At 44.0% G+C, this 24,604-nt stretch overlaps 2 protein-coding genes across 2 annotated transcripts in view; one reads left to right on the top strand and one right to left on the bottom strand.

The window, feature by feature from the left end:
• The first annotated feature begins 11,748 nt into the window (after positions 1–11,748).
• On the top strand, positions 11,749–15,200 carry rasl11b (RAS-like, family 11, member B). The gene is made up of 4 exons (XM_061826267.1): positions 11,749–12,040; positions 12,145–12,201; positions 13,098–13,174; positions 14,399–15,200. Exons 1-4 carry the CDS (start codon positions 11,926–11,928, stop codon positions 14,849–14,851), a joined length of 702 nt encoding a protein of 233 aa, XP_061682251.1. The 5' UTR covers positions 11,749–11,925; the 3' UTR covers positions 14,852–15,200.
• Positions 15,201–17,647: 2,447 nt separating this feature from the next.
• Positions 17,648–24,604, bottom strand: part of scfd2 (sec1 family domain containing 2) — a 121,991-nt gene continuing 115,034 nt past the window's right edge. Inside the window, exons 9-10 of the mRNA XM_061825817.1 lie at positions 24,092–24,211; positions 17,648–18,280 (exon numbers count right to left, since the gene is read on the bottom strand). Of these exons, the coding sequence (XP_061681801.1) occupies positions 18,188–18,280; positions 24,092–24,211 (213 nt within the window). The 3' untranslated portion in view covers positions 17,648–18,187. The remainder of the gene's footprint in view (positions 18,281–24,091; positions 24,212–24,604) is intronic.

Raw genomic sequence — 24,604 nt, 5'->3', positions numbered from 1 at the left:
ACGCGGGATGCCGTGCTACTAGTTTAGTATTTCAGTGCTTGTGCTAGTTCTGTACCGCAAATCAAATTTCCCCATTGAAATCAAGGGAAATGCCATTAATCCATTCCAGCCCCACTATTGTATTTATTTATTTTGACGTGACTTTGCCTCTCATTTGCTCACATATTATCATAACTTAATTGCGGTATGAAAAAAAAATCCTACTTAAGTTACTAGTTGTAGCTCAAATTTTGACTCGCAAAAAAAAAAAAAAATTAATAATAATAATAATATTGACCATATTGGGTGTGAAAGTAATTGAAATTCAGGGGCCACTAAAGCCGAATTAGATGTCAAAGGGACCGGACCACAAAAATCATAATAAATATTTTCTTCCCCCTCTCTTTTAATCCAAAATGAAACAATTACATTAGAAAAATCTAATGATTTAAAAACAAAAACAAATAAAAACAACATGGATTTCTTGAAAATTTGTGTGCATAATATCACGGTAATTGTATGTTGTATGTATTTTAAGGCCACAAAACCGATGCCTCGGTTCTCAACCACAATCCTTTCCAGAAAACGCTTTGAGAAGTGATTAGTTCGAAAACCGAATCGATGTTTCCCATTACAATGAATGGAAAAAGAAATAATGCGTTCCAAGCCTAAAAAAAATTTGTTTTTTAAAGCAATTTTTTTTAGCTTTTCCTCACATTAAACTGCATAGCAGAAGTACATGTATAGTTTAAATACTTAATAATAAAATAATTGAAGAAATATATATATTTTTAGCTGAAAATGTATGGTTTAGTAGTAGAGTAGGCTCGGCTGGGAGTGCATTGCCGTATCTATAAGTGACTTGGCCCCCAGCCTTGTAAACTTTTTTTATAAACAAAAGTGCAAAATAACTTTAAACAAGCAACTTGCCTTTGGATTAGGGGTTAAATTTTTTTTTTTTTTTTTTGGGGGGGGGCGTTCGAATAGACAATAACAAAACGCGTCATGGGTGGGTCAGCCGCTTGCGCCACGCGCATTATGTTATTTCCGGCCTTTTTTTTTCGGGGGGGAGGGGGCGTGGGAATTCACAACAAAGCGCGTTGTCGGTCAGCTGGTCTGGCCGCCCGCAATATGTTATTTCTGGGTTTTGTGGGGGGAGGGGGGGGGTTGAGTACCGATTTTCGTTCGACAACAGAAGCAAAAAAAAAAACAATAAATAAATCGCAAAATTTTCGTTCAAAAACTGATTTGTTCGAAAACGGGGACGTTCGAGAACCGAGGCTTTACTCTATTTGGAACTGAAAAATGCAGTACAATATTGGACTTTAAAATTAAGTCAATCTTTGAAGACCCAAGCAATATTATCATTTCATTTTCTAAATAAACATAATAATTCTCAAAATGATTTTATGGATTTTTTTTTTTAACTTTTTGGGGGGATGTTTTGTACTGAATTACTGTCATTACAAGGGAGGTTTATAGTCAAACTCGTTGGATTTGTACATTTTTATGACTTGAAAATGTTTTGCCTCTTTCTTTCCCCCTCTTTGTGCGTAAAACGTGTAAAATCCATGGCAGGAAAATGAGACTGTGGCTTTTTTAGCCACTTAGCATTTTTTTTTTTTTTTTTAACACCAAATGTGCTCCATGGAGCGATTTGGAAGGAGCGGGTTCAAGATGTCTGACGCACGTCTCTTTTCCTTCGTCGATGCCAATTCACGCGAACAGTGTGTGCGTCGTACGGCGCGTACCCTTCGGGAACAACTGGCACACGCCGACGCCGGCCCCCGGGGGCTCCTTAGCCCCTTACTGCAGTTTCCTACTTCAATGCCAGGTTTCCTAATGGAGCCCGGCGCCAAAATTGCGGTGATAAGAGCATGAACGCAGCGCGAGAGTGGGCTTAAAAGTGCACGACCGGACAAAATATACAGACTGTGATTTAATGTGTGTGTGTGTGTGTGTGACGTGGAGCATGCTTAACAAAGTGTGTACATTTGATTTGGTTTGTGGATGGATGGATGGATGGATGGATGGATGGATGGATGGATAGGTGAGTAGATGGGCGAATGGATGATAGATTGGTAGATGGAGCAATGGATGGATGGATGGATGGAGGGAGGGAGGGAGGGAAGAAGGGAGGGATGGATGGATCATTGAGAGGTGAGTAGATGGGCGAATGGATGATAGATTGGTAGATGGAGCAATGGATGGATGGATGGATGGAGGGAGGGAGGGAGGGAAGGAGGGAGGGATGGATGGATCATTGAGAGGTGAGTAGATGGGCAAATGGATGATAGATTGGTAGATGGAACAATGGTTAGAATGAATGATGGTTCAGTAGATGGATGGATGGATGGATGGATGGATGGATAGATGTGTATCAGTAGAGATGTAAATACGGCTAGATGGATGTGTTGGTAGATTGACGATGGGTTGGTAGATGTTAGATGGGTAAATCATAGTTGGATGTGAAGTTGAATGATGGATGGATGAGGGATGAGTGGATGATAGATGGATGGGTAGATAGATAATAGATATAAGGATGTCGGATGGTAGATGATCGTAAATAATATTTGGATGACAGATGGCTATCTATACATACAGTAGGTAACTAGCTAGCTAGCTATCTAGCTAGCCTCTCTAGCTACCGAATAGATGGGTAAACATCTGACATAGCCGTGTAGGAAAGATTTTGGCTTGTTCCTATTTGGAAGCAGGCACCAAGATCGCTGGGCACGGGCCAGAATGTCGGCGCCTGAGCGGGTCCGGAGAGGGCGGGCGGTGGTTCGGGGCACACGTGCATGGCAAACAATGCCAGGCACTCGGACAGGCAAGTTCATCATCTGAGTCCGGTCGAGCATGCGCTGACCTGAGGAATGAAGCCAACACATTCTTTGGACGCAAATGCAGCGATGCCTTCACTTGTCACTTCAATTCGGCTGCTCTTGATTTCAAATCAGCCGTGGATGAAATCAGTTTTCCCGATTTAAACGTCATCACGGAGTGACTCTGCGTATTTGCGAAAAGTATTCATTTTGTCGGCCAAGAAACTGTGTTGAAGTGAGGGGAGGAACTTCATTTAGTTCATAGCGGTTTCCCGCCATCTTGTGGCACCTGCACATAGATAACTGTAAAACAGTTTAAGGGGCGCGTCACTCTGTACAGCCAATCAATGATATTTTCATTTAATAATCTATAAAAGTGAGTTCGGACACGGTACCTTTCAGAACAAAATCCTCCGTCCGCTCTTTCTCGGCGGCGGAAGCAGGCCCGAATCGTCGTACGTGCCCGCCAGATAGGTCGCGGCGAGGGGTGGGTTGGGGGGGGGGGTCGTCTGGATCGTGTCGCGCACAATAAGGCGAGGCGGACGCGAGGGCCCGCCGGGCATAAACTGTTTGTGTAAGACGACGACGCTCGTTCCTGGCGGGTGGGAAAATGAAGCCGTGTTGAGGCTGCCGGACGTGTAAAAAAAAAAAAAAAAAAAAAAATGGAATATATCTATTTTTTTAAATAATTTAAAAAAATACAAGTAAATCTTACAGTAACTGATTGTCTTAGTCAAAACTATTCTATGGAAAGCCAAAATGAAAATAAATAACAATGAGCATTTTTGCAGTATTTTTTTTTTTTTTTGGGTGGGTGGGGGAATTCATTCTTTGCTGTTAAAAGAATCCCCAAAAAAATGTAACCCACAAAGAGAACTTTGTTATTAATGATTTGGTGGGGCAGTAGACCACTTGCCCCTGACGCAAACTCTTTCACCAATGACAGGCGCATTTTTTTCAAAACAGTTTTCACAAAGAAGAAAGACATTTAATTTTACCACCTTGTGTTCAACATAAAAAATAAAAAAAATCCCCCCCCCCCCGTGTTATTTCCTGCATCTGCTTGCCCCTAACTGAAATGAATTCATTACTCGACCATAAATGTAAAAAAAAAGAGGAAAATACTAACTGGAAAGTTAAATTAGACATGATGGTTCTCTTTTTTTAATTCAATGTAAAATGAAGTAAATAAAAACAATAATGGAATAGCCACCCCCCACCCCCCACCCCCCCAAAAAAATGGTGTTGTCATTTGCTGGAATTGATGGGCTACTACCCCACTTGCCAGTCATCCAAAATCCACTTCTTGTAACAAAATAATTTCAAAACGATTGATATTTGATTTATCATTTTGTATTATTCATGAAATAAGGCGGCTGTGTGGAGTTTGCATGTCCTCCTTTGTGGGATTTCTCCGGGCACACCGGTTTCCTCCAACATCCCAAAAACATCCATCCATCCATTTTCTTTTGCTGCTTATCTCCCGGGGAGAACACACAAACTCCACACAGGGGTGGCTGGGATCGTACACGGGTCCTCAGTACTGTGAGGCCAACGCTTTACCAGCTGATCCACCGTGCCGCTCATCCCAATATCATGCAACATTAATTGGAGACTAAATTGCCCCTAGGTGCGATTGTGAGTGCGACTGTTTGTCTCCATGTGACCTGCGATTGGCTGGCAACCAGTTCAGGGTGCGCCCTGCCTCCTGCCCATTGACAGCTGGGATTGGCTTCAGCACTCCATGTGACGCTCGTGGGGATAAGCGGCAAAGAAAATTGATGGATCGATAGAAATTGCCGGCAGGTGTGATTGCGAGTGCGGCTGTTTGTCTCGATGTGCCCTGCGATTGGCCGGCAGCCAGTTCAGGGTGTACCCCGCCTCCTGCCCGTTGACAGCTGGGATAGGCTCCTGTAGTCCCGGGACCCTCGTGAGGATAAGCGGCTAAGAAAATGGATGGAAACTGCCCGTAGGTGTGATTGTGAGTGCGTGTGTTTGCCTCAATGTGCCCTGCAATTGGCTGGCAACAAGTTCAGAGTGTACCCCACCTCCTGCCCGTTGACAGCGGGGATAGGCTCCAGCACTCCCCGTGACCCTCGTGAGGATAAGCGGCTTCATGGATGGACATCAAATAAACACAAAAGAAGGGTATTTGCCTCCGGACTAGTTGCTGTGGGACGGTAGCGCAAGTAAAGGTGGGTCATGACATTGTTGTTCCGCCCAGGGCTGTTCCACGCAGGTCTTGTGCCAAAAAAGCCGAAAAAGTCTTTCCCTCATTTGAACCCTGAGAATGGAATGCGGAACAACGCTGCAAGCTGACAGCGTTGCTCGCGTCTCGGGTCTCGAATGTTGAGAGTACTTCTTAGGTAGTAGGCCAAGAAGGAAAAACCAACCACACGACTTCAGCGTCCAGTCTGCCTTTCGACACCCGCGGACAAAACCGGAACGTCTGCGATTCATTAGGAAACGTGCTCACCGGGTCACAGCGATGTAACTTTTGTTACGGGGCAAAAGTATGTTTTCACTTGACTCCAGCGGCGGTGCGAGTTTGTAAATTTGGGCCGGTGACGTAAATAAAGTCAATGAATCGTATCGAGAAAAAGTCACAGGTGACGACGTCAACCGCCGCACCTCGATGGCTTCCTGGTAACGTCGCATCACGTTCAGGCTGCCGCTTGTTGCTCGACGGATGACGTATGGCGCAAATATTTCGAGACGTGGGCCGATTGTCCCACCCGAAAAAAAAAATGAACAGTTAATAATAATAATAATAATTATTCCAACATTCATTGAACTGTTTCCCACTCTTGTAGCTCACCACGTGATAATAAAACAAAGCGTCGACGGGAAACAGGATTAATCTGACAGTTTATCCATCTGTCCATTTTCTTAGCCGCTTATCCTCACGAGGGTTGCAGGAACTGCTGGAGCCAATCCCAGCTCTCAACGGGCAGGAGGCGGGGTACACCCTGAACTGGTTGCCGGCCAATCGCAGGGCACATGCAGACAAACAGCCGCACTCACAATCACACCTACAGACAATTTCCATTCATCCATCAATCAATTTTCTTTGCCGCTTATCCTCACAAGAGTCGCAGGGAGTGCCGGAGCCTATCCCAGCTGTCGACGGGCCGGAGGCGGGATACACCCTGAACTGGTTGCCGGCCAATCGCAGGGCACATCGAGACAAACAGCCGCACTCGCAATCCCACCTCACGGCAATTTAGAGTGTCCAATTAATGTTGCATGTTTTTGGGATGTGGGAGGAAACCGGAGCGCCCAGAGAAAACCCACGCAGGCACGGGGAGAACATGCAAACTCCACATAGGCGAGGCCAGGATCGAACCCGGGTCCTCAGAACTGTGAGGCCAACGCTTTACCAGCTGAGCCCACCGCGCCCGCCGCCTTGCAATATCTCAATGTTATCATTTATAATATGATAATTGGAATGTTTAGTACACGTTTTTTTTTTTAAATCATGGAAGTTGATACTGATAATTTGCCTTCGCGGGCCACATAAAATCATCCGGCGGGCCAAATCTGGCCCCTGGGCCTTGAGTTTGACACCTGCGGTTTAAAGTCTTAAAAATGTTAACCCTACGCGTCACATGCAGAGAAAACGCTCCCTTGCGTCTTCTGCTATTGCCGCAACACGAAGCGCTTTTAATCAGGCGGGGGGTGCCCGCAAACGCACACACAGAGGATAACTAGTACGCCCGGGCACGTGCACGACGGGGCCCAATTATCCGCCGCCGTGCCAGAGATCATCTCGCGGAATGTAAACAGGCGGCGTGGCATGAATGGAGATTGAATCTGGATTGAGATTTTTTCTTTTTTTAAGTTTCCTCGCAACTTTGACGGGGGAGGAATTCCTCAGGTGGGAGGTGGGCCCGTGTGTGTGTGTGTGTGTGTGTGTCAGCGGTGGGAAAAGGACTCGTACCAAAAGATTCTGCTGAAAGTACAAGTACTGGTTCAACTCCTGTACTTAAGTAAAAAAAAAAAAAAAAAAAAAGCACTGTAGATATCATTTAGTACAAAAGCAAACACTAAAGCGCTCGCTATCTTACAGACGTGCAATGCAAAACGCCTTGGACGTGCTAACAAAACCAGCATCACTGTTGCAGCTGTTTTAACACTTTAAGCAACAATATAATGACACTCAGACCCACATATTTTTTAGTCTCTGCATAAAGAAAAACAAAAAAAAAAACTTATATCGCTACATCTTTTCGAGTCCCGTAGTTGTGACTGTTTTCTTTGTGCTTTAGCTACGTGGAGATCCTCCCCCAAGTGGAGGAGTTCAAGTATCTTGGGGTCTTGTTCGCGAGTGAGCGAAGAACAGAGCGGGAGATTGACAGACGGATTGGTGCGGCGTCTGCAGTGATCCGGACTTTGTATCGGTCCGTTGTGGTGAAGAGGGAGCTAAGTCGAAAGGCCAAGCTCTCAATTTACAATTTATTTCTACGTTCCTACCCTCACCTATGGGGATGAGCTGCGGGTCGTGACCGAAAGAACAAGATCCCAGATATAAGTGGCCGAAATGAGTTTCCTTCGTAGGGTGAACCTCGGTCATCCGGGAGGGGCTCAGTGTCGAGCCGCTGCTCCTCTGCATTGAGAGGAGCCAGATGAGGTGGCTGGGGCAGCTGATCCGGATGCCTCCCGGACGCCTCCCTAGTGAGTCCCACCAGAAAAGAGACCCCGAGGACGACCCAGGACTACGTCTCTCGGCTGGCTTGGGAACGCTTCGAAGTGGCTGGGGAAATGGAGGTCTGGGTATCCCTGCTGAGGCTACTTCCCCCGCGACCCGACCCTGAAAAGCCGAACATAATGGATGGATGGATTGCTACGTGTGTCAGAAAAGTTTCGGGACTGGAGTATCTTTTATCTTTATCTATCAAACACAATCTCCAAGAATCCCCGTCCTGTATGCGCAAGCTACTAGTGAGCGGCCATTGTCATTCACACCGAATGACACCCCCCCCCCCTTCTCCTCCTCTTGCTGTTGTTGACATTTCGAGGCATGCAAATGGGGAAACGTGAGGCATTTTCGCATGTCAATCCGAACCACAACAAACGGCCTTTTTGCCTTTGCCACAAGAGGTGATCATCTGCGATATAGAGAACGCGACCGTATAAAAAAATATATATTTAAAGCCTTCCCGCACGCTTTAAACCAGCGGTCTCAAAACTGCAGCCCGCGGGCCAATTGCGGCCCCCGACATGATATTTTATGGCACTTGCCTGACTACGAAAGTTCAATGATAGTGAAAAGAAAAGGAACTAGGAAAGTTAAATGAAAAAGCACTTGGAGTACGAATACCCTCGGTTTCTGAAGTGCTTATGTAAATTACCGATGTGGTCTTTGTGAGTAATACACGCATTACGACTACTTCAATGTCCCCTAACAAGTAAAACCAATCAAACTAAACAATGAGGACGATAAGCATCCGTCATGCGCCTTCGGGCTCATGGGATGGATTCCAGTAGCCCGAGGCAGCGTCACGCTGAGGCTGGGATGCCTTCGAACTTCCTCACGTGTGTCGACAAGGACATCCTTTTGTAACCCCCTCCCCATACAAAAAAAACTTAAAAACAAACAACCCGACCCCCCCCCCCCTTTTGGATTTCACCTGAGTGCTTGCCTTCATCCCGCTAAATTATCCTCACATTCCATTTGCAAGGAATACCGCCGATGATCCTTGACAATTGCCCTCAATACAGCTAAATAGCCCCCCCACCCCCATTCCATATCGACCCCCCCCCCACCACCACCACCACCACTAACAGGCCTCTTTAGTCACATCGTTCAGTGTGAGTGACCTTCTAATGGTCTAGAGTAGAACCTTTTAGATATCATGCTGGAATGTTGACTGAGCTCCAAAGTCATGTGTGTCTGCCCCACTTGCCCCGAAAGGAAAATTAGCTCCTAAGGTCGTGATTCCGCAACAATGCCCAGTAGATCTTGAGTTGAATCTCACAGAATCAAAAAAATTAAATATGTAACTAAAACTAGATCAGTACTCTGCACTCAATTTAATCGAGAAGGCGTGCTAGTCCCGTTAAAAACATCCAGTGGGGCATTGCCCCACTTGCCCCGAAAGGAAAATTAGCTCCTAAGGTCATGATTCCGCAACAATGCCCAATAGATCTTGAGTTGAATCTCACAGAATCAAAAAAATTAAAATATGTAACTAAAACTAGATCAGTACTCTGCACTCAATTTAATCTTAATCGAGAAGGCGTGCGAATCCCGTTAAAAACATCCAGTGGGGCACTGCCCCACTTGCCCCGAAAGGAAAATTAGCTCCTAAGGTCATGATTCCGCAACAATGCCCAATAGAACTTGAGTTGAATCTCACAGAATCAAAAAAATTAAACATGTAACTAAAACTAGATCAGTACTCTGCACTCAATTTAATCGAGAAGGCGTGCGAATCCCGTTAAAAACATCCAGTGGGGCACTGCCCCACTTGCCCCGAAAGGAAAATTAGCTCCTAAGGTCATGATTCCGCAACAATGCCCAATAGAACTTGAGTTGAATCTCGCAGAATCAAAAAAATTAAATATGTAACTAAAACTAGATCAGTACTCTGCACTCAATTTAATCGAGAAGGCGTGCGAGTCTCGTTAAAAACATCCAGTGGGGCACTGCCCCACTTGCCCCGAATGGAAAATTAGCTACTAAGGTCATGATTCCGCAACAATGCCCAATAGATCTTGAGTTGAATCTCACAGAATCAAAAAAATTAAATATGTAACTAAAACTAGATCAGTACTCTGCACTCAATTAATCGAGAAGGCGTGCGAGTCTCGTTAAAAACATCCAGTGGGGCACTGCCCCACTTGCCCCGAATGGAAAATTAGCTACTAAGGTCATGATTCCGCAACAATGCCCAATAGATCTTGAGTTGAATCTCACAGAATCAAAAAAATTAAATATGTAACTAAAACTAGATCAGTACTCTGCACTCAATTTAATCGAGAAGGCGTGCGAGTCTCGTTAAAAACATCCAGTGGGGCACTGCCCCACTTGCCCCGAATGGAAAATTAGCTCCTAAGGTCATGATTCCGCAACAATGCCCAATAGATCTTGAGTTGAATCTCACAGAATCAAAAAAATTAAAATATGTAACTAAAACTAGATCAGTACTCTGCACACAATTTAATCGAGAAGGCGTGCGAATCCCGTTAAAAACATCCAGTGGGGCACTGCCCCACTTGCCCCGAAAGGAAAATTAGCTACTAAGGTCATGATTCCGCAACAATGCCCAATAGAACTTGAGTTGAATCTCGCAGAATCAAAAAAATTAAATATGTAACTAAAACTAGATCAGTACTCTGCACTCAATTTAATCGAGAAGGCGTGCGAGTCTCGTGAAAAACATATGGTGGGGCACTGACCCAATTGCCCCTCCTTTAAAAAATTGCAATACAGAAATGATTCCCCAGTGGAATGTAACTCTCTATTGAATATAAAAAGATATCTTCATAAAAGTAGGATGCCAAGATTTTTTCCACCTTAGAATTCGAATTACTGCTCTGTATTAAAATAAAATGACCTTTTCCTCATGGTCATAAGGACCTTCGGGCGCGGTTCTCGCTTTTCATCGGCGCTCTTATCGGAATCGCATACCAGAGCGTGACCATCGCCGGGGGGTGGCAACACCGACATCGCTCGGGGAACCAACGCGCGAAAGGCGGACGACTGCGAGCGAGCGGCGGGAGGCCAAATAACGCAGACGCGCGGGGTCACGTTTACGTCCCGCAAATCCGAAAACTTGGGATTTCAAAACGCTTCGTCCAGGATTATGAAATACCTGTATGTAGTTTTTGCAAGTGATTTACTCTGTATTAGAGAATCTATAATAATCTCTGTATTAGAAGCGGAGTACAAAGATGTTGGGTCGATTTGGTGTTTCACAAAATTAGCAGTAAAATATAAAAAAATAGGGCGGCACGGTGGGGCAGCTGGTAAAAGCGTTGGCCTCACAGTTCCGAGGACCCGGGTTCGATCCCGGCTCCGGCTGTGTGGAGTTTGCATGTTCTCTCCCGTGCCTGTGCGGTTTCCTCCCACATACCAAAAACACGCAACATTGATTGGACACTCGAAATTGCCCATAGGTGTGATTGTGAGTGCGGCTGTTTGTCTCTATTTGCCCTGCGATTGGCTGGCGACCGGTTCAAGGCTGTACCCCGCCTACTGCCCGTTGAGAGCTGGCCGCGACCCTTGTGGGGATAAGCGGCAAAGAAAATGGATGGGTGAATTGATGGATATTAAAAAATAGAGGTTTATTTAGTTTTAGTTTTAATAGCAATAGTATAAAATAATAATAATAATATTAAAGGTTTTACTCTATTTGATATTATCATTTTACGATGTTACCGTATTTAGAAAAAAACATCATAATGTTACTGCTTTTTATCTAGAAAAAAATGTCTTTGTTGAGACCTCCCCCACTGCCCCTAAAAAATTAAATATTCTTTCATTCCTACTGGATTTCGCCTATTTTCAGTTTGCCAATGACAAAATTTCACATTTGCATTGTTTTATGGGGAATTTATCATCAGCTAATTGCTAAAAAATGTCACCGATTTCCGTCATCTCGGCGGAGTTTTGGGCTCGATACGTCACAATGTGGCGCAATAATAATAATTGGTGTCAAGGAAGTACAGCACACGAACAAGTACCGCTTTATTTAAAAAATTGTATACATGTTGGTTTTTGGTATGCGCATTGTTTTATACAATTTTAACCTTGATATTTCAAGAGTTCATGAAGGGCAAGAGATTGTTATTTTATTTTGTTTTTGTTCAGCTGCCACCTGTCGGAGCGCGAAGTGGGTGGAGCTTTCCACGGTGTGGGCGGAGCCAACAACAAGACGCGACTGCCCCAAGTCAGCCAATCAGAAGGAGGCTCCTCCGCCGGTCCTATAAAAGCCGCGAGCTCCCCTTCCCCGCTCAGTCCACTTGGAGATTTCTTGGCTTTTGTTGTTTTTGTCGCAATTCGCTCACAAAAAACAAGATTTATTTGTTTCCACCACGTGAAGCCGCTTGGCTAAGAGCTTTAAAACCCGCGGACGGTTAACAGAGTGAGGAAAAGGAGCCGAGGAGAGCGGGAAACATGCGTTTAATCCACAACATGACGACCATCGCGGAGTGCTCAACGCCGGACTGCTCGCCACCCAACCGGGCGATCAAAATCGCCGTGATCGGAGGTGGCGGCGTGGGCAAAACCGGTAAGCGACTAAACTTCCCATTCGAGTCAAATGTGACGAGTGAGTGGCGAGTGGCATTAAACAGCCGCTTGTGGTGACTTTTTTTTTTTGGTTTGTTTTTACAGCGCTCGTTGTTCGCTTCCTGACGAGGAGGTTTATTGGGGACTACGAGAGGAATGCTGGTGAGTTCACGAGCGCCGAACTGGAGTCGGACATTTGGACACTCCGGTGCTTTTCTTTTGGGGTAGAACTTTTGTTTTGGTTTTGTTTTCATGTAAAAGCTAGCAAATACGTATTTTGTGTGTGCATGTATATATATGTGTGTGTGAGTGTGTGTGTGTGTGTGTGTGTATATATTATATATATATATATATATTATATATATATATATGTATGTGTGTATATATATATATGTATGATTGTGTGTGTGTGTGAATATTTTGCGAGAGAGACAGAAACATGCATTCCAAATAAACTATTAATAAATTCATTCAGTCCAAAACATTGCAGACTTAATTCTAAATTAAAGTACATGTGGATTTTGGGGAAAAAAAATGCATTAAGAATTTTACTTAATCATATTCCTTTTTTAAATAATACATTTCACATATTTAATTATAAATGCGTGCATTAAAAATAGCATCATTGAAATAAAATATCTGGAAAAAAATCGTTTAAAAAAATTAATGTTATGAAAAATAAATGCAGTGAAATAAAAAAAAAAAAAGAATTAAAATTACCCCCAATTTTTATTTCTATAATCAGTTAACTTTTCAAATATTTTAAGTATATTTCAAATATAATTTTATTTTATTAAAAAGGAATGCATTAAATAATCTTACTTCCATATACATTCATTTCAAGTTATATAAAATATTTTGATCTATTTTAATACAAAAATCTTTGCATTAGAATAAATTCAGCGTATTCATATCACACTGTAAATATGAAAAATAAATGGATTAAAATAAAGTAATGTAACACTGCAGGCATTAATAAGCCTAAAAGTAAGATAGCTCAAAGAGACAGAAAAACTTGTCCAGTTGAATAAAAGTGTCATTTTTGTGTGTGTGCGTAGGCAACCTGTACTCCAGAGAGGTCCAAGTGGACGGCGAGCAAGTCAGCCTCCAGGTTCAGGACACGCCCGGCGTTGAGGTACCGACCGACGCCATCCTCAACTTTTCTCGACCTGTTGACCTCTGCCCCCAAAGTCGTAATTGGCGTCAAGGCTCGGATAGGAATGTTTTAGGCTTTCAAGATGACCCGAAAATGCGCCGCAACCTTTACAGGTGAACTTAATTTGACCTTCGCGTCCAATTCTGTAAACTCTTCTTCTGCGGTTAGCTGCGTTACGGCGAGTCGTGAGCATTTTGCAACTCATATACCAAAATGAACCATTATGATTAATTCAAATGGACTAGTTAGAGTGGGCGGGGTTACTGGACACCTGGGAGTTCTGCGAGAGTGGGCTAACTTTTATTCGCGACTCATCTTTTTGATCAACTCGCTTCAGTTTCATAAATTGGATCCTGGTCAAGCTCACCAGTGTATCGCAACACGGCGTCACGAGTGTTGCGGGAAAGTATCCAATTTCACTCAAGTTGTCTGCAAATTATTACTCATCAATTCGTTATCTACCTATCGATGCCAGCAACATGTATTGACAATTAAATCCTATTTCGTTGCCGCTTCATCTCAGTCATGTGATGTGACTGACGTCAATTGAGACGTTTGGTCCCAAAAATAAATGACAAAAATCTGCCGGTACAACCAATATACGTGAAAATACAATCTTTTATCTCAAAATCTTGCTAAAACTGGAAAGAAGATATGTTAAGACACAGGTGTCAAACCCAAGGCCCGGGGGCCAGATGTGGCCCCGCCACGGCAAATCCCGTGTATCGACTTCCGTGACTTTCGTTCAAATCTGGACCGAAATTTCAAATTCCGAACGATCGACAATAGTTGAAAAACGCATTGACCTTTGATTTCTGAATCCAAAGTCGGTTGATAAATTTAACGTGTAAATATGGTGGACCGATTTCAGATTTTCATGGTTTCAGTCATCATGGCCCTCTGACAGAAACCGTAAGTACAATGTGGCGCGCGATAAAAATGAGTTTGACACCCCCGCGTTAAGATATCGTGTATTTGTCATCTGTCCCACTGACGAGGTACAAAAACCCCAGTCTAGTTCTCAGGAGCTCAGTTGGTGTCGGGATTGATCTATAAAAAATGTTTTGGGGAATCCAAGTCCAAGTGTCCCTCAAAAGGGAGTTAGCCCACTCTCGTTCTCAGGGGCTCATGCGGGTTTTCCTCGGGACCCCAAAAATGTTCGCCAAGACCTGCTCGAAACTGACCTGGTTTTTGTTTTTCCAGATGAGCGACAACGGCGCGGTCCTGTCCGACCACGTGTCGTGCTCGCTGCAGTGGGCCGACGCGGTGGTGCTGGTGTACTCCGTCACGGACCGCCGCAGCTTCGACCTGGTGTCGCAGTTGCATCAGCGGGTGGCGCAGTGCGGTAGCGGCGGGCCCCCCGTGGTCCTGCTGGCCAACAAGGCGGACCTGGTCCACCTGCGGGGCGTGGACCCCCAGCAGGGCCCCCTGCTGGCCGGCGCGCTGGGCTGCGCCTTCTACGAGGTGTCGGCCAGCGAGGACTACAGCCAGGTCCACGAGGCCTTCCACCGGCTGTGCTGTCAGCTGGCCAAGCGGCGCCCGCCCGCGTCGCAGCCCGCCGAGAAACGGCGGCCCAAGTCGCCCAACATGCAGGACCTGAAGCGGCGCTTCAAGCAGGCGCTCTCCGCCAAGGTCCGGACGGTCACATCCGTGTGAGGGATTTTTTTTTTTTTCCTTTTCCTCCCCCCGTTTTCTGAGAAGATGCTTCTCAAGTGACGTCCTGAACGAGGACGACCACGACGACGAGTGTGGGGCGGTCTTCCGGTTTTGCCTCTGGAAAGGCGGCGGGCCGTTCCTCCGGACTGCTCCGCCACCACGCACGCGAACACGCACACAAGGTGGGACACAAAATGGCGGCAGGGCGTAGTAGCATGGCGGCGTTGCGATCACTGATGCACTTTAAACACTGTGGGGCCCAACGGCCTGTTGTTGTTGTTGTCGGTGGCGGTTATTTATTTGTCGACGGTTCACATGGTTTGTGTTCACAATAAAAGGATGAATATTATGTTGTCTTTTCTTAACCTCTTTCAACACTCACCATTTAAAAAAAAAAAAAAAAAAAAAAAACAAACAAACAAATTGATTTCATGAGAACTGTTTTGAATATTTTGGGGGTAAACATGGACACCAAAATACTCGAAACGGCACAGTGCGGTGTTTTAATACCACAATTAAAAAATAAATTAAATAGTGAGAATGACAAATGAGCATTATCTATTTTTATGTATAAAATACCCATTTTTTTTTGCGCTCTTAAAAATATACATTCTGGAAATATTAAAAAAAAAATTCTTATTAAAAAATATTATTTTTTTTACCGTGACAATACTCTACATATAAAACGATTAAATTTCTATATTTTATTAAAATCTACTGCTTTAACCTTAATAGAATTGCAACTACATTCGACTATAAATATGTATTAAAAATAAAAAAGTCTTTCAGGAACAAAAAAAAAATAGACCCAACATGTATTGAAAATATGTTTAAAAAAATTAAAATCACATTGAAAATATGCATTAAAAAAACATTGTAGGTCAATTGAAGATTGCGATTGGCTGGCGACCAGTTAAAGGGTGGACCTGCCCCCCAGTTGTGCCCGCATTTAGTTGAGATAAGATCCGTAATACCTACAACCCTGGTGAGGATAAGTGGCTTAGAAAATGACTGGATTTAAAAAGACGCAAACATGTAAAAACTTTATTTGATTTAAAATCTAAAAAACAGGTCTTTTTGAAATCAGTTAGTCATATTTTCATGTCTTTTTATTATTCCAAAGAATGTTCAGACAAAAAAAAAAAAAAAATTCTGTAAATTTTTTTTTTTGAAATAGGTGAAAGGCATGAAATGTATCCGGGCTGGGGGACCTTACATAAGTTCCCGTTACCCAAGTTGGCGGCGGCGTCCTTGGCTCATTTTTGCGACGAAGATGACGTGTGTCTTTTGACAGACGGCAATTTTGCGGCGCTGACCTTGTTTTGTGCAAAAGGTGAACTCAGAAGACGCCGACGCCGACAATCGGAACCGAGTTTTGCCCGAATGCGGCCGTGCCGCGGCAGCTCCACGAAGGGGCCCCGCAAGGATTTGCTGAAGGACAAGACTTTATTATTTGAGGCGCCGCTAAAATTGATTTGAAAGTGTTGACAAGTTTTGAAAAGGAGCAGCGAGAAAGCAGCCAACTAAATCTTTGGAGGGCTTTGTACTTATGTCTTAGGATTTTTTTCATTTATATTTTCTATTTTTATTATGAAAATCTGTTTTGATTGTAAACATAGGTTTAATATTCAATATATAATATTTATTTCTAACCATTGATTTAGTCTATATAGTATTTTTATTTTGCCATTTTTAAATGGTTATTGTAAGTTATTTTATTCATTTCTTCTTCAGAATGAAACAAATACTTTAATATACATTTTATTATGCTGTACTATTAGTTATTTGTATGAGTAAATTATTTGATTGATTGTTTGTAGAATGAATATGCCACTTGTATTTTTCAAAATTTTTTGTATCATTTAAAAAATAAAATTACTATTGTTTTTCATTAGAATTTTTGCATTTTTAAAAATTACAGTAATCATAATTATAATTAAAAACTATTATGACTTTTTGATAAATTGTGTTATGTATTGCCTTTATTTTTCATTCTAAAACACAATGTACATATTTATTCCACATTATTTTATGTATCCTGTTATTTAGAATGTCGTCATTATCTAAGTTTAGATTTTGATTGGTTTTGATTTAATAGTATTTAATTTTGACAAATTACAATTTGATAAATTAAAATGGATTTTTTAATTGTAACTTTGTATTATTTTAAAAAAAAAATAATATTGCTACTGTGGCAATTATTTTGCTGTTTGTCTTAAAAGATGAAATTATTTATATGGATAATCTATTGTATTTTTACTATGCTGTACGATTAGTGATATGTATTAGTAAATTTTTTTTTGGTCATAGGAATATGCCATTTGTATATTTTAAGATTTTTCTGTATCATTTAGAAAAATCTAATTACTATATTTTTTTCATTAAAATTTTTGCTTTTTACCTTACAATTATTATTATTACTATTTTGTTGCCTTTATTTTTCCTTCCAAGACAAAATTTACATTTTTATTGCACATTATTTTATGTATCCCATTATTATTTAGAATGCAGTCAATATTTGAGTTTAGATTTTGATTGAATTTAATAGTATTCATTTTTGACAAATTAAGTTTGCTAACAAATTAAAAAGATTTTTTAAATTATAATTTGTATTATTTAAAAACATTTCAATATTGATACTACGGCAATTACTTTGCTGTTTGTCATAAAAAAATTAAATCATTTACATGAACAATTAATCTTGAACTGCCATCTTTGAGATCTTTCCCCCCTATTGTTTATGTAAAAAAAAAAAAAAAATACATTTTTTTTTTCTTAAACAACACCTTAGTTCTAATTTTTTGGGGCGTGGGAGGTGGTTCAGATGTTTCTGACGCGCCTGGGACTACTTTTGACCCTTCTCTGATTTTGTGTGTTTATGCTAATGCTAATGCTAATGCTAATGGCGTGGCCTTCTTCTATTCGGGCGAGCCGCAACCTTTATCGCGCCGCGGCACTTATTTTACATTTAAAAAAATCTTCCCGGTACGCCCACCTGACAAGAAAAATGTAACAAAAAGTGATTCGACATTCCAATGACATAATTTTGCCATCTAGATGAATATTTATTTGTTCCGTCTGTCACTCACTATACGTCGCTGACGTAGATTGAAGAACAAAGATACATCGTTTGTTGTGGAAAAAAAAATATGAAGTGAAATTGAGGAGTTCTCATTGGCACAGCGGTTGAGAATCATCGTCCAATAACATGGCACCGTTAATAATATTAATTGTACTTGCTTACTTTGTACTTTAGTTAATGCACAGTTCAATGCGGGAGTCAGTACTGTACTTTTACTCAAGTACGCAGTGTAAGTACTTCTTCGGCCCGGCACCTCACACTCCGATGTCGGGCGTCAACCTTTGGGTCGCGAAGAGCAGCTCGGGAACGTCGGCGGGCCTCAGCAGTCTGGTGGACACGATCAGAACCTGCGGCGGCGGCGGAAAACACATCAGCGACACACTCGGAGATGCCAGGATTCAATTTGAGGTGGTGGAGCGAGAGTTGCACTGGATCACACTGAGAGATGATTTCAGTAGTCCGGCCCTCTTGGGGCAAAAATAAATCAATAATAATAAACCCATTAATTGGACACTCTAAATTGCCCCGAGGCGTCATTGTTAGTGCGGCTGTTTGTCTCCATGTGCCCTGCGATTGGCTGGCGACCAGTTCAGGGTGTGCCCCGCCTCCTGCCCCTTGACAGCTGGGATAGGCTCCAGCGCTCCCCGCGACCCTTGTGAGGATAAGCGGCGAAGAAAACGGATGGATGGATGGATGGATTATAAACCCCTTGCAAAAAACAAGGGATTGTTCTCGGACTATTAAAAATGAGCAGTACTGGCCTTTGTTTGTATAAAGAAAATGAAAAGATTACATCAAAATGTTTAATTGTATTCATATTATTTATTTATCATTATTTATTCATTTGTATATAACTCCTAAAATATATATTTTCAATGTATTAAAATATACTCCATTATGCGAGTTTTATCCATCCATCCATCCATTGCTCCATCTACCAATCTACTTATCTTCCATCCATCCATCCATCCATCCATCCATCCATCCATCCATCCATCCATCCATCCATCAAGCCATCAAGCCAATAATCCATCTTCCAATCTACTTATCTACCATCCATCTGCCCACCTACTCACTTATCCATCCATCCGTCCACTTATCCATCAATCCATCCATCCATCCACTGATCCATCATTCCATCTAACTATTGCTCCATCTTCCAATCTACTTATCTTCCATCATCCATCCATCCATCCATCCATCCATCCTCCATCCATCCATCCATCCATCCATCCATCCATCCATCCATCAAGCCAATAATCCATCTTCCATCTACTTATCTACATCCATCTGCCCACCTACTCACTTATCCATCCATCCATCCACTGATCCATCATTCCATCTAACCATTGCTCCATCTTCAATCTACTTATCTTCCTCCATCCATCCATCCATCCATCCATCCATCCATCCATCCATCCATCCATCCATCTACTTATCTACCATCCATCTGCCCACCTACTAATCCATAAATCCATCCATTCATTCATTTCCTGAGCTGCTTATCCTCACGAGGGTCGCGGGGAGTGCTGGAGCCTATCCCAGCTGTCATCGGGCAGGAGGCGGGGTTTTACAAAACACCGCAAAACCTCCCCACAGGAAGGCTGGAGGCCAGATCTAATCGCTTGACCACCGTACTAACCACTTAATCACCGCGCTGGCGGGGCTGATCAGAGGTAACGGGAACACTTTTGGAGGGGGGGGGGGGGGGGGGGGGAGAGAAGACGTTCTTCATTGCCTTCCAAATGGCGCACGGCATTCACCGACATGGCTCTTTCACATCGACCACATCATTTTTTCATATTTTGCTCATATTTGCTCGCATTTGTCACGTCGTGTTGCGGACGTTCCCGTAGCAACGCTGATGTCATTTGCCGTGAATTGGAGAAATCCAGAGTAGCGTTGTGCTGCGGCGGGTGCTCGAGTCCTTTTAAGGAGAGCTCGCTTCAATCCGAGTGATTGTTTTTGCTTTTTTTTTTTTTTTTTTTTTTACTCCCACAAAATAACCACCCCACACCCCCAAAAATGATTCATGTTCAAAAATGCACATTTTATAATTGGCTTAATGTTGCAAACATTTTTCGTAGCCCGACTAGGAAGATCTGCAGTGTAAAATTGAGAGTACAGACGACACTCGCTAGTACTACAATTCAGCGCACTACTAGAACGACTAAGGCACACTAGTAAAACAATCGCATGGTACTAGCCAGGCAAAACTGTGCACTAGCTGACATCTGCACACTGCTAGTAGTCCTAGTGAATGTTAACGAGTAGAATATAAAAAAATGTCACTAGCACGCTATGCAATGCAATTTGAGCATTTATCCAATATTGTCGTTTATGTACCATAATTCCCGGCCTACAGAGCGCACCTCGTTACAAGCCACACCGAGTAAATTTGTAAAGGAAATACCATTTGGTATACATACATACGCCGCAGCTGTGTAAAAGCCGCAAGTGCCCACGTTGAAACCCGCATTGAAACATGAGATATTTACCAAGAAAGACGATACATCGAAAGGCTTCAATGCTACCGCGCCGCTAACGCTAACAAGGCAGGTTAAAATAAAACTTACCGGGAGATATCACTGAGACACACCAGTAACACAGCACCAACACGCTAGCACAGTGCTAACACTAACGCTAGCCGCGCTAGCGCTAACGCTAACAGGGCCAGTTAAAATAAAACTTACCGGTAAATACCACTGAGACACGCCAGTAATACAGCACCAACACGCTGGCACAGCGCAAACGCAGCGCTAACAGGGCCGGTAAAAGTCACTCCGTCGGCACATATATTCCACCAGTCTCACTCTTACCTTTCCCGCTCGAGTGCTCCCTTGTGGCCGTTAGAAAAAAAAAAAAGTGCACAAATGAGCCGCATCACCGCATAAACCGCAGGGTTGAAAGTGTGTGAAAAATGTTGTGGCTTGTAGGCCAGAAATTATGGTAGCCGTTTGCTCTTTGTCCTCACTAGTGCAGTAAATTTAAAAAAAAACTGACGACCATAGTGAGGATAAGCGGCTCAGAAAATGGATAGATGGGCTTAGGCACAATACTAGAAGTAGTAGTAGTTTCATAGTAGTTGCTACGTCCCCCCGCCCCACAACTCTAACATTTCTGCACGTTACACATTAACTACACTAATTAGTGACGTTGAATAAAAGCCGTTTGAGCATTTATTTAATACGCATTAATGTTGCACGCGTAGGCAAAAGAAAAAAATGCTACTAGTAGCACAGTCGTTCTACTATGAGGACAAATAGTACCAGTACATGGACCTTAAAATGGATATGAAAGATATGGGTTAAAAAATAAACCCTCAAGTGGTTTTACATGTGTACGCAGTATTGGTAGTACGAAAGCGGACGCTTTGTGTTTTGACAAAGCTGTTGCAGTAAATATGGCGTGAGAAAAAGTTACAAAATGCGTATTTTGTAATGAGAGTCCCTGAAGCTTTCAAAGCTCCGCTTGCCGCCGACCTCGCTCGCCTTACAACAAGCCCCACAAGGGCCGCATCCAACTCTGCCGTCGCCCGCGCCAGCCTCGCCGCTCGGCCTCATTCGCCATCTGGGTAACGCACGTGCGCTAAGCGTCGCCAAACTGGGAAATTGGGGCTGCGAGGACGTCGCATTGTGGGCCAAAGGGACTGGAAGTGCTGTAATGTGCATGCCGGGCCAGTAGTTGGCGATGTCTACGCTGCTAGGCCCACGCGCTCAATGTTAGCAATGAAAGTCTTACACAGTGCGATGCCACGCTCTCGTTTTGGCTGCGACGCGTCACAGGGTCTGAACGAAGTATTTTTGAGACCAGTTTATCCATGATATCATATGTAAAGTTTCAGTGACTAGTTCGGATTCAGCATGATTATTAGTAAATGTATGACTTAATTTAAAAAGATTTTCCTGAGACCACAATTTGATACAGTTGCCGCCATGTTTAGCGTGCGCAAAGAATTATGGGAATGATGATGTAGAACGCAGCGTCTGCGGTGAGGCGGACTTTGTATCCCCCTTAGAGATAGGGTGAGAAGCTCGGTCATCAGGGAGGGGCTCAGTGCCGCTCCTCCGCATTGAGATGAGCCAGATGAGGTGGCTGGGGCATCTGATCCGGATGCCTCCCTGGGGAGGTGTTCCGGGCATGTCCCACCGGAAAGAGACCCCGAGGACGACCCAGGACACGCCGGAGAGACTACGTCTCTCGGCTGGCTCGGGAACGCCTTGGGATCCCTCCGGAAGAACTGGAAGAAGTGGCTGGGAAAAGGGAAGTCTGGGTATACCTGCTGAAGGTACTTCCCCCTACATTCCCCTTACGTTCCTACCCTCGCCTATGGGCACGAGCTGAGGGTCGTGACCGCAAGAACAAGATCCCGGATACAAGCGGCCGAATGAGTTTCCTCCGCAGGGTGTCCGGGCTCTCCCTTAAAGATAGGGTGAGAAGCTTGGTCATCAGGGAGGGGCTCAGTGTCGAACCGCTACTCCTCCGCATTGAGAGGAGCCAGATGAGGTGGCTGGGGCATCTGATTCGGATGCCTCCCGGACACCTGGCCCACCGGAAAGAGACCCTGAGGACGACCCCTGGACCCGCTGGAGAGACTATGTCTCTTGGCTGACTTGGGAACGCCTCGGGATCCCAATGGAAGGGCTGGAAGAAGTGGCTGGGGAAAGGGAAGTCTGGGTATCCCTGCTGAATCTACTTCTCCCGATGATCCCCCTACGTTCCTACCCTCACCTATGGGCATGAGCTGTGGGTCGTGACCAAAAGAACAAGATCCCGGATACAAGCGGCCGAAATTAGTTTGTTAGAAGAGAAGCTCGGTCATCGGGGACGGGCTCAGTGTCGAACCGCTGCTCCTCCTCATTGCGAGGAGCCAAATGAGGTGCCTGGGGCATCTGATTCGGATGCCTCCCAGACGCCTCCCTGGTGAGGTGTTCTGGGCATATCCCGCCAGAAAGAGACCCGGAGGACGACTTAGGACACACCGGAGAGACTATGTCTCTCGGTTGGCTTGGGAACCCCTCGGGATCCCTCCGCAAGAGCTGGAAGAAGTGGCTGGGGAAAGGGAAGTCTGGGTATCCCTGCTGAAGCTACTTCCCCCGCGACCGGACCCAGAAAAGCAATAGATAATGGATGGATGATGAGGAATGTCTGCGGTTAAACCGCTACGTTGGTGCTATCTGGGGAGGTAAGCTAGCCACTTGCAGAGAACTTCTATGGTCAGCGAAAAGAGTTACAAATGCCGTACTGCTCCGCTTTGGGATGCGATTTCCAATCAGGACGGAATGCAAAAAGGAGGTAAGCATTCAGAACTTTCCAAAAGAGGTCAAGTTGAGGAAACGACGAGAGGACTTGAGCTGCAGTTGTCCGAAGCCTTCAATGGGCCCCCGGCCCGTGGGAAAGCTCACCGGTGGGCGTGGATGTAAACGGCGGCTCCGATCCAATGCAGTACCGAATAGTTTTCCTCACAAGGAGCCTCGACGGCCCGCGTGTGACGTTTAAAAGCCGAGCAGAAAGACAGGAAGCGTATCTTGATCGGCCCACTTGAGCGGCAGCTGCAGCTGTCGTAAACAAACCATCGCCACCGGATACCGAGTTAGCAGTGAAACGTACAAACTCGAAACAAATAAAAACGATGCCAATTGAGTGGGTAACTTACACATTTACACATCTGTGTGGGCACCATTAAAGCTGAAAGCTACATACAGGTTTTGGAGACACATATGCTGCCATCCAAGCAACGTTTTTTTTTCATGGACGCCCCAGCTTATTTCAGATAGACGATGCCAAACCTCTACGGGCTACAACATGGCTTCGTTGTAAAAGAGTGCGGGTATAAAAGTGGCCTGGATTATGAAGCGTAAAATATGAGGGAGACCCCGGACGGTTGAACAGCTGAAGCGGTACGTCAAACAAGACTGAGGAAAGAATTCCACCGACAAAGCGACGGAAATGAAACGGAAAACAACAGGTGGCCTATTTTGAAATGACAATTTCGAAAAATACATAAATCTGGGAGTGATTATTGAAAGTAGCGCCTTATTTTTATTTGACGAAGTGGAAACAGATCATATATTACAAACGTTCACTTTAAAACAAACGACGTAGACTACGGATAATAGAATTTCCTAAAAAGAAGCACGTGAATGTCGTCGGCTCACCTGACTTTCCGGTTTCAAGGTGGCCAAGGTCTCCTTGACGAGGCGGAGCTCCGAGGGCGTGACTCCGCCCACCAGGAAGAGGAAGACCAGCGGGTTGTCGCTGGGATGTGGGCGGCTCACCTGAGGATGGGGAGTGTATTAATACGCATAAATGAAGCAATCCCGGCACAAAATGTTTGGCGCAATTTGATTTGCTTATTGTCACAGGTGTCCAACTCAAGGGCCGGGGGCCAGCTCCGGCCGGCCGCATGATTTTATGTGGCCCGCGAAGGCAAATCATGTGTGTCAACTTCCAGGATTCTTGATAAAATCTGTACAAAATTTCAAATTCTTACATCATAAATGATAACGTTGAGATATTGCAAGCATTTTTGTGTTTCCAAACATCAACACAAGTTGAAAAACCCATTCCCCTTGATTTCCGATTCCAAAACTTGTGCATAAATTTCATGTGTAAATATGATGAGGGGATTAAACAATTTTATGGTTTCACAGTCATAGCGGCCCTTTGAC

The sequence above is a fragment of the Syngnathoides biaculeatus genome, chromosome 7 (assembly GCF_019802595.1).
Source record: "Syngnathoides biaculeatus isolate LvHL_M chromosome 7, ASM1980259v1, whole genome shotgun sequence".
Taxonomy (NCBI): domain Eukaryota; kingdom Metazoa; phylum Chordata; class Actinopteri; order Syngnathiformes; family Syngnathidae; genus Syngnathoides; species Syngnathoides biaculeatus.
This window is presented reverse-complemented; position numbering and strand designations above follow the sequence as displayed.

Coding starts and splice junctions, on each gene's coding strand:
- rasl11b (XM_061826267.1), top strand. CDS start 11,926: ATGCGTTTAATCCACAACATGACGACCATCGCGGAGTGCTCAACGCCG. Junction 12,202..13,097: donor GGACTACGAGAGGAATGCTG/GTGAGTTCACGA, acceptor GTGTGTGCGTAG/GCAACCTGTACTCCAGAGAG. Junction 13,175..14,398: donor AGGACACGCCCGGCGTTGAG/GTACCGACCGAC, acceptor TTGTTTTTCCAG/ATGAGCGACAACGGCGCGGT.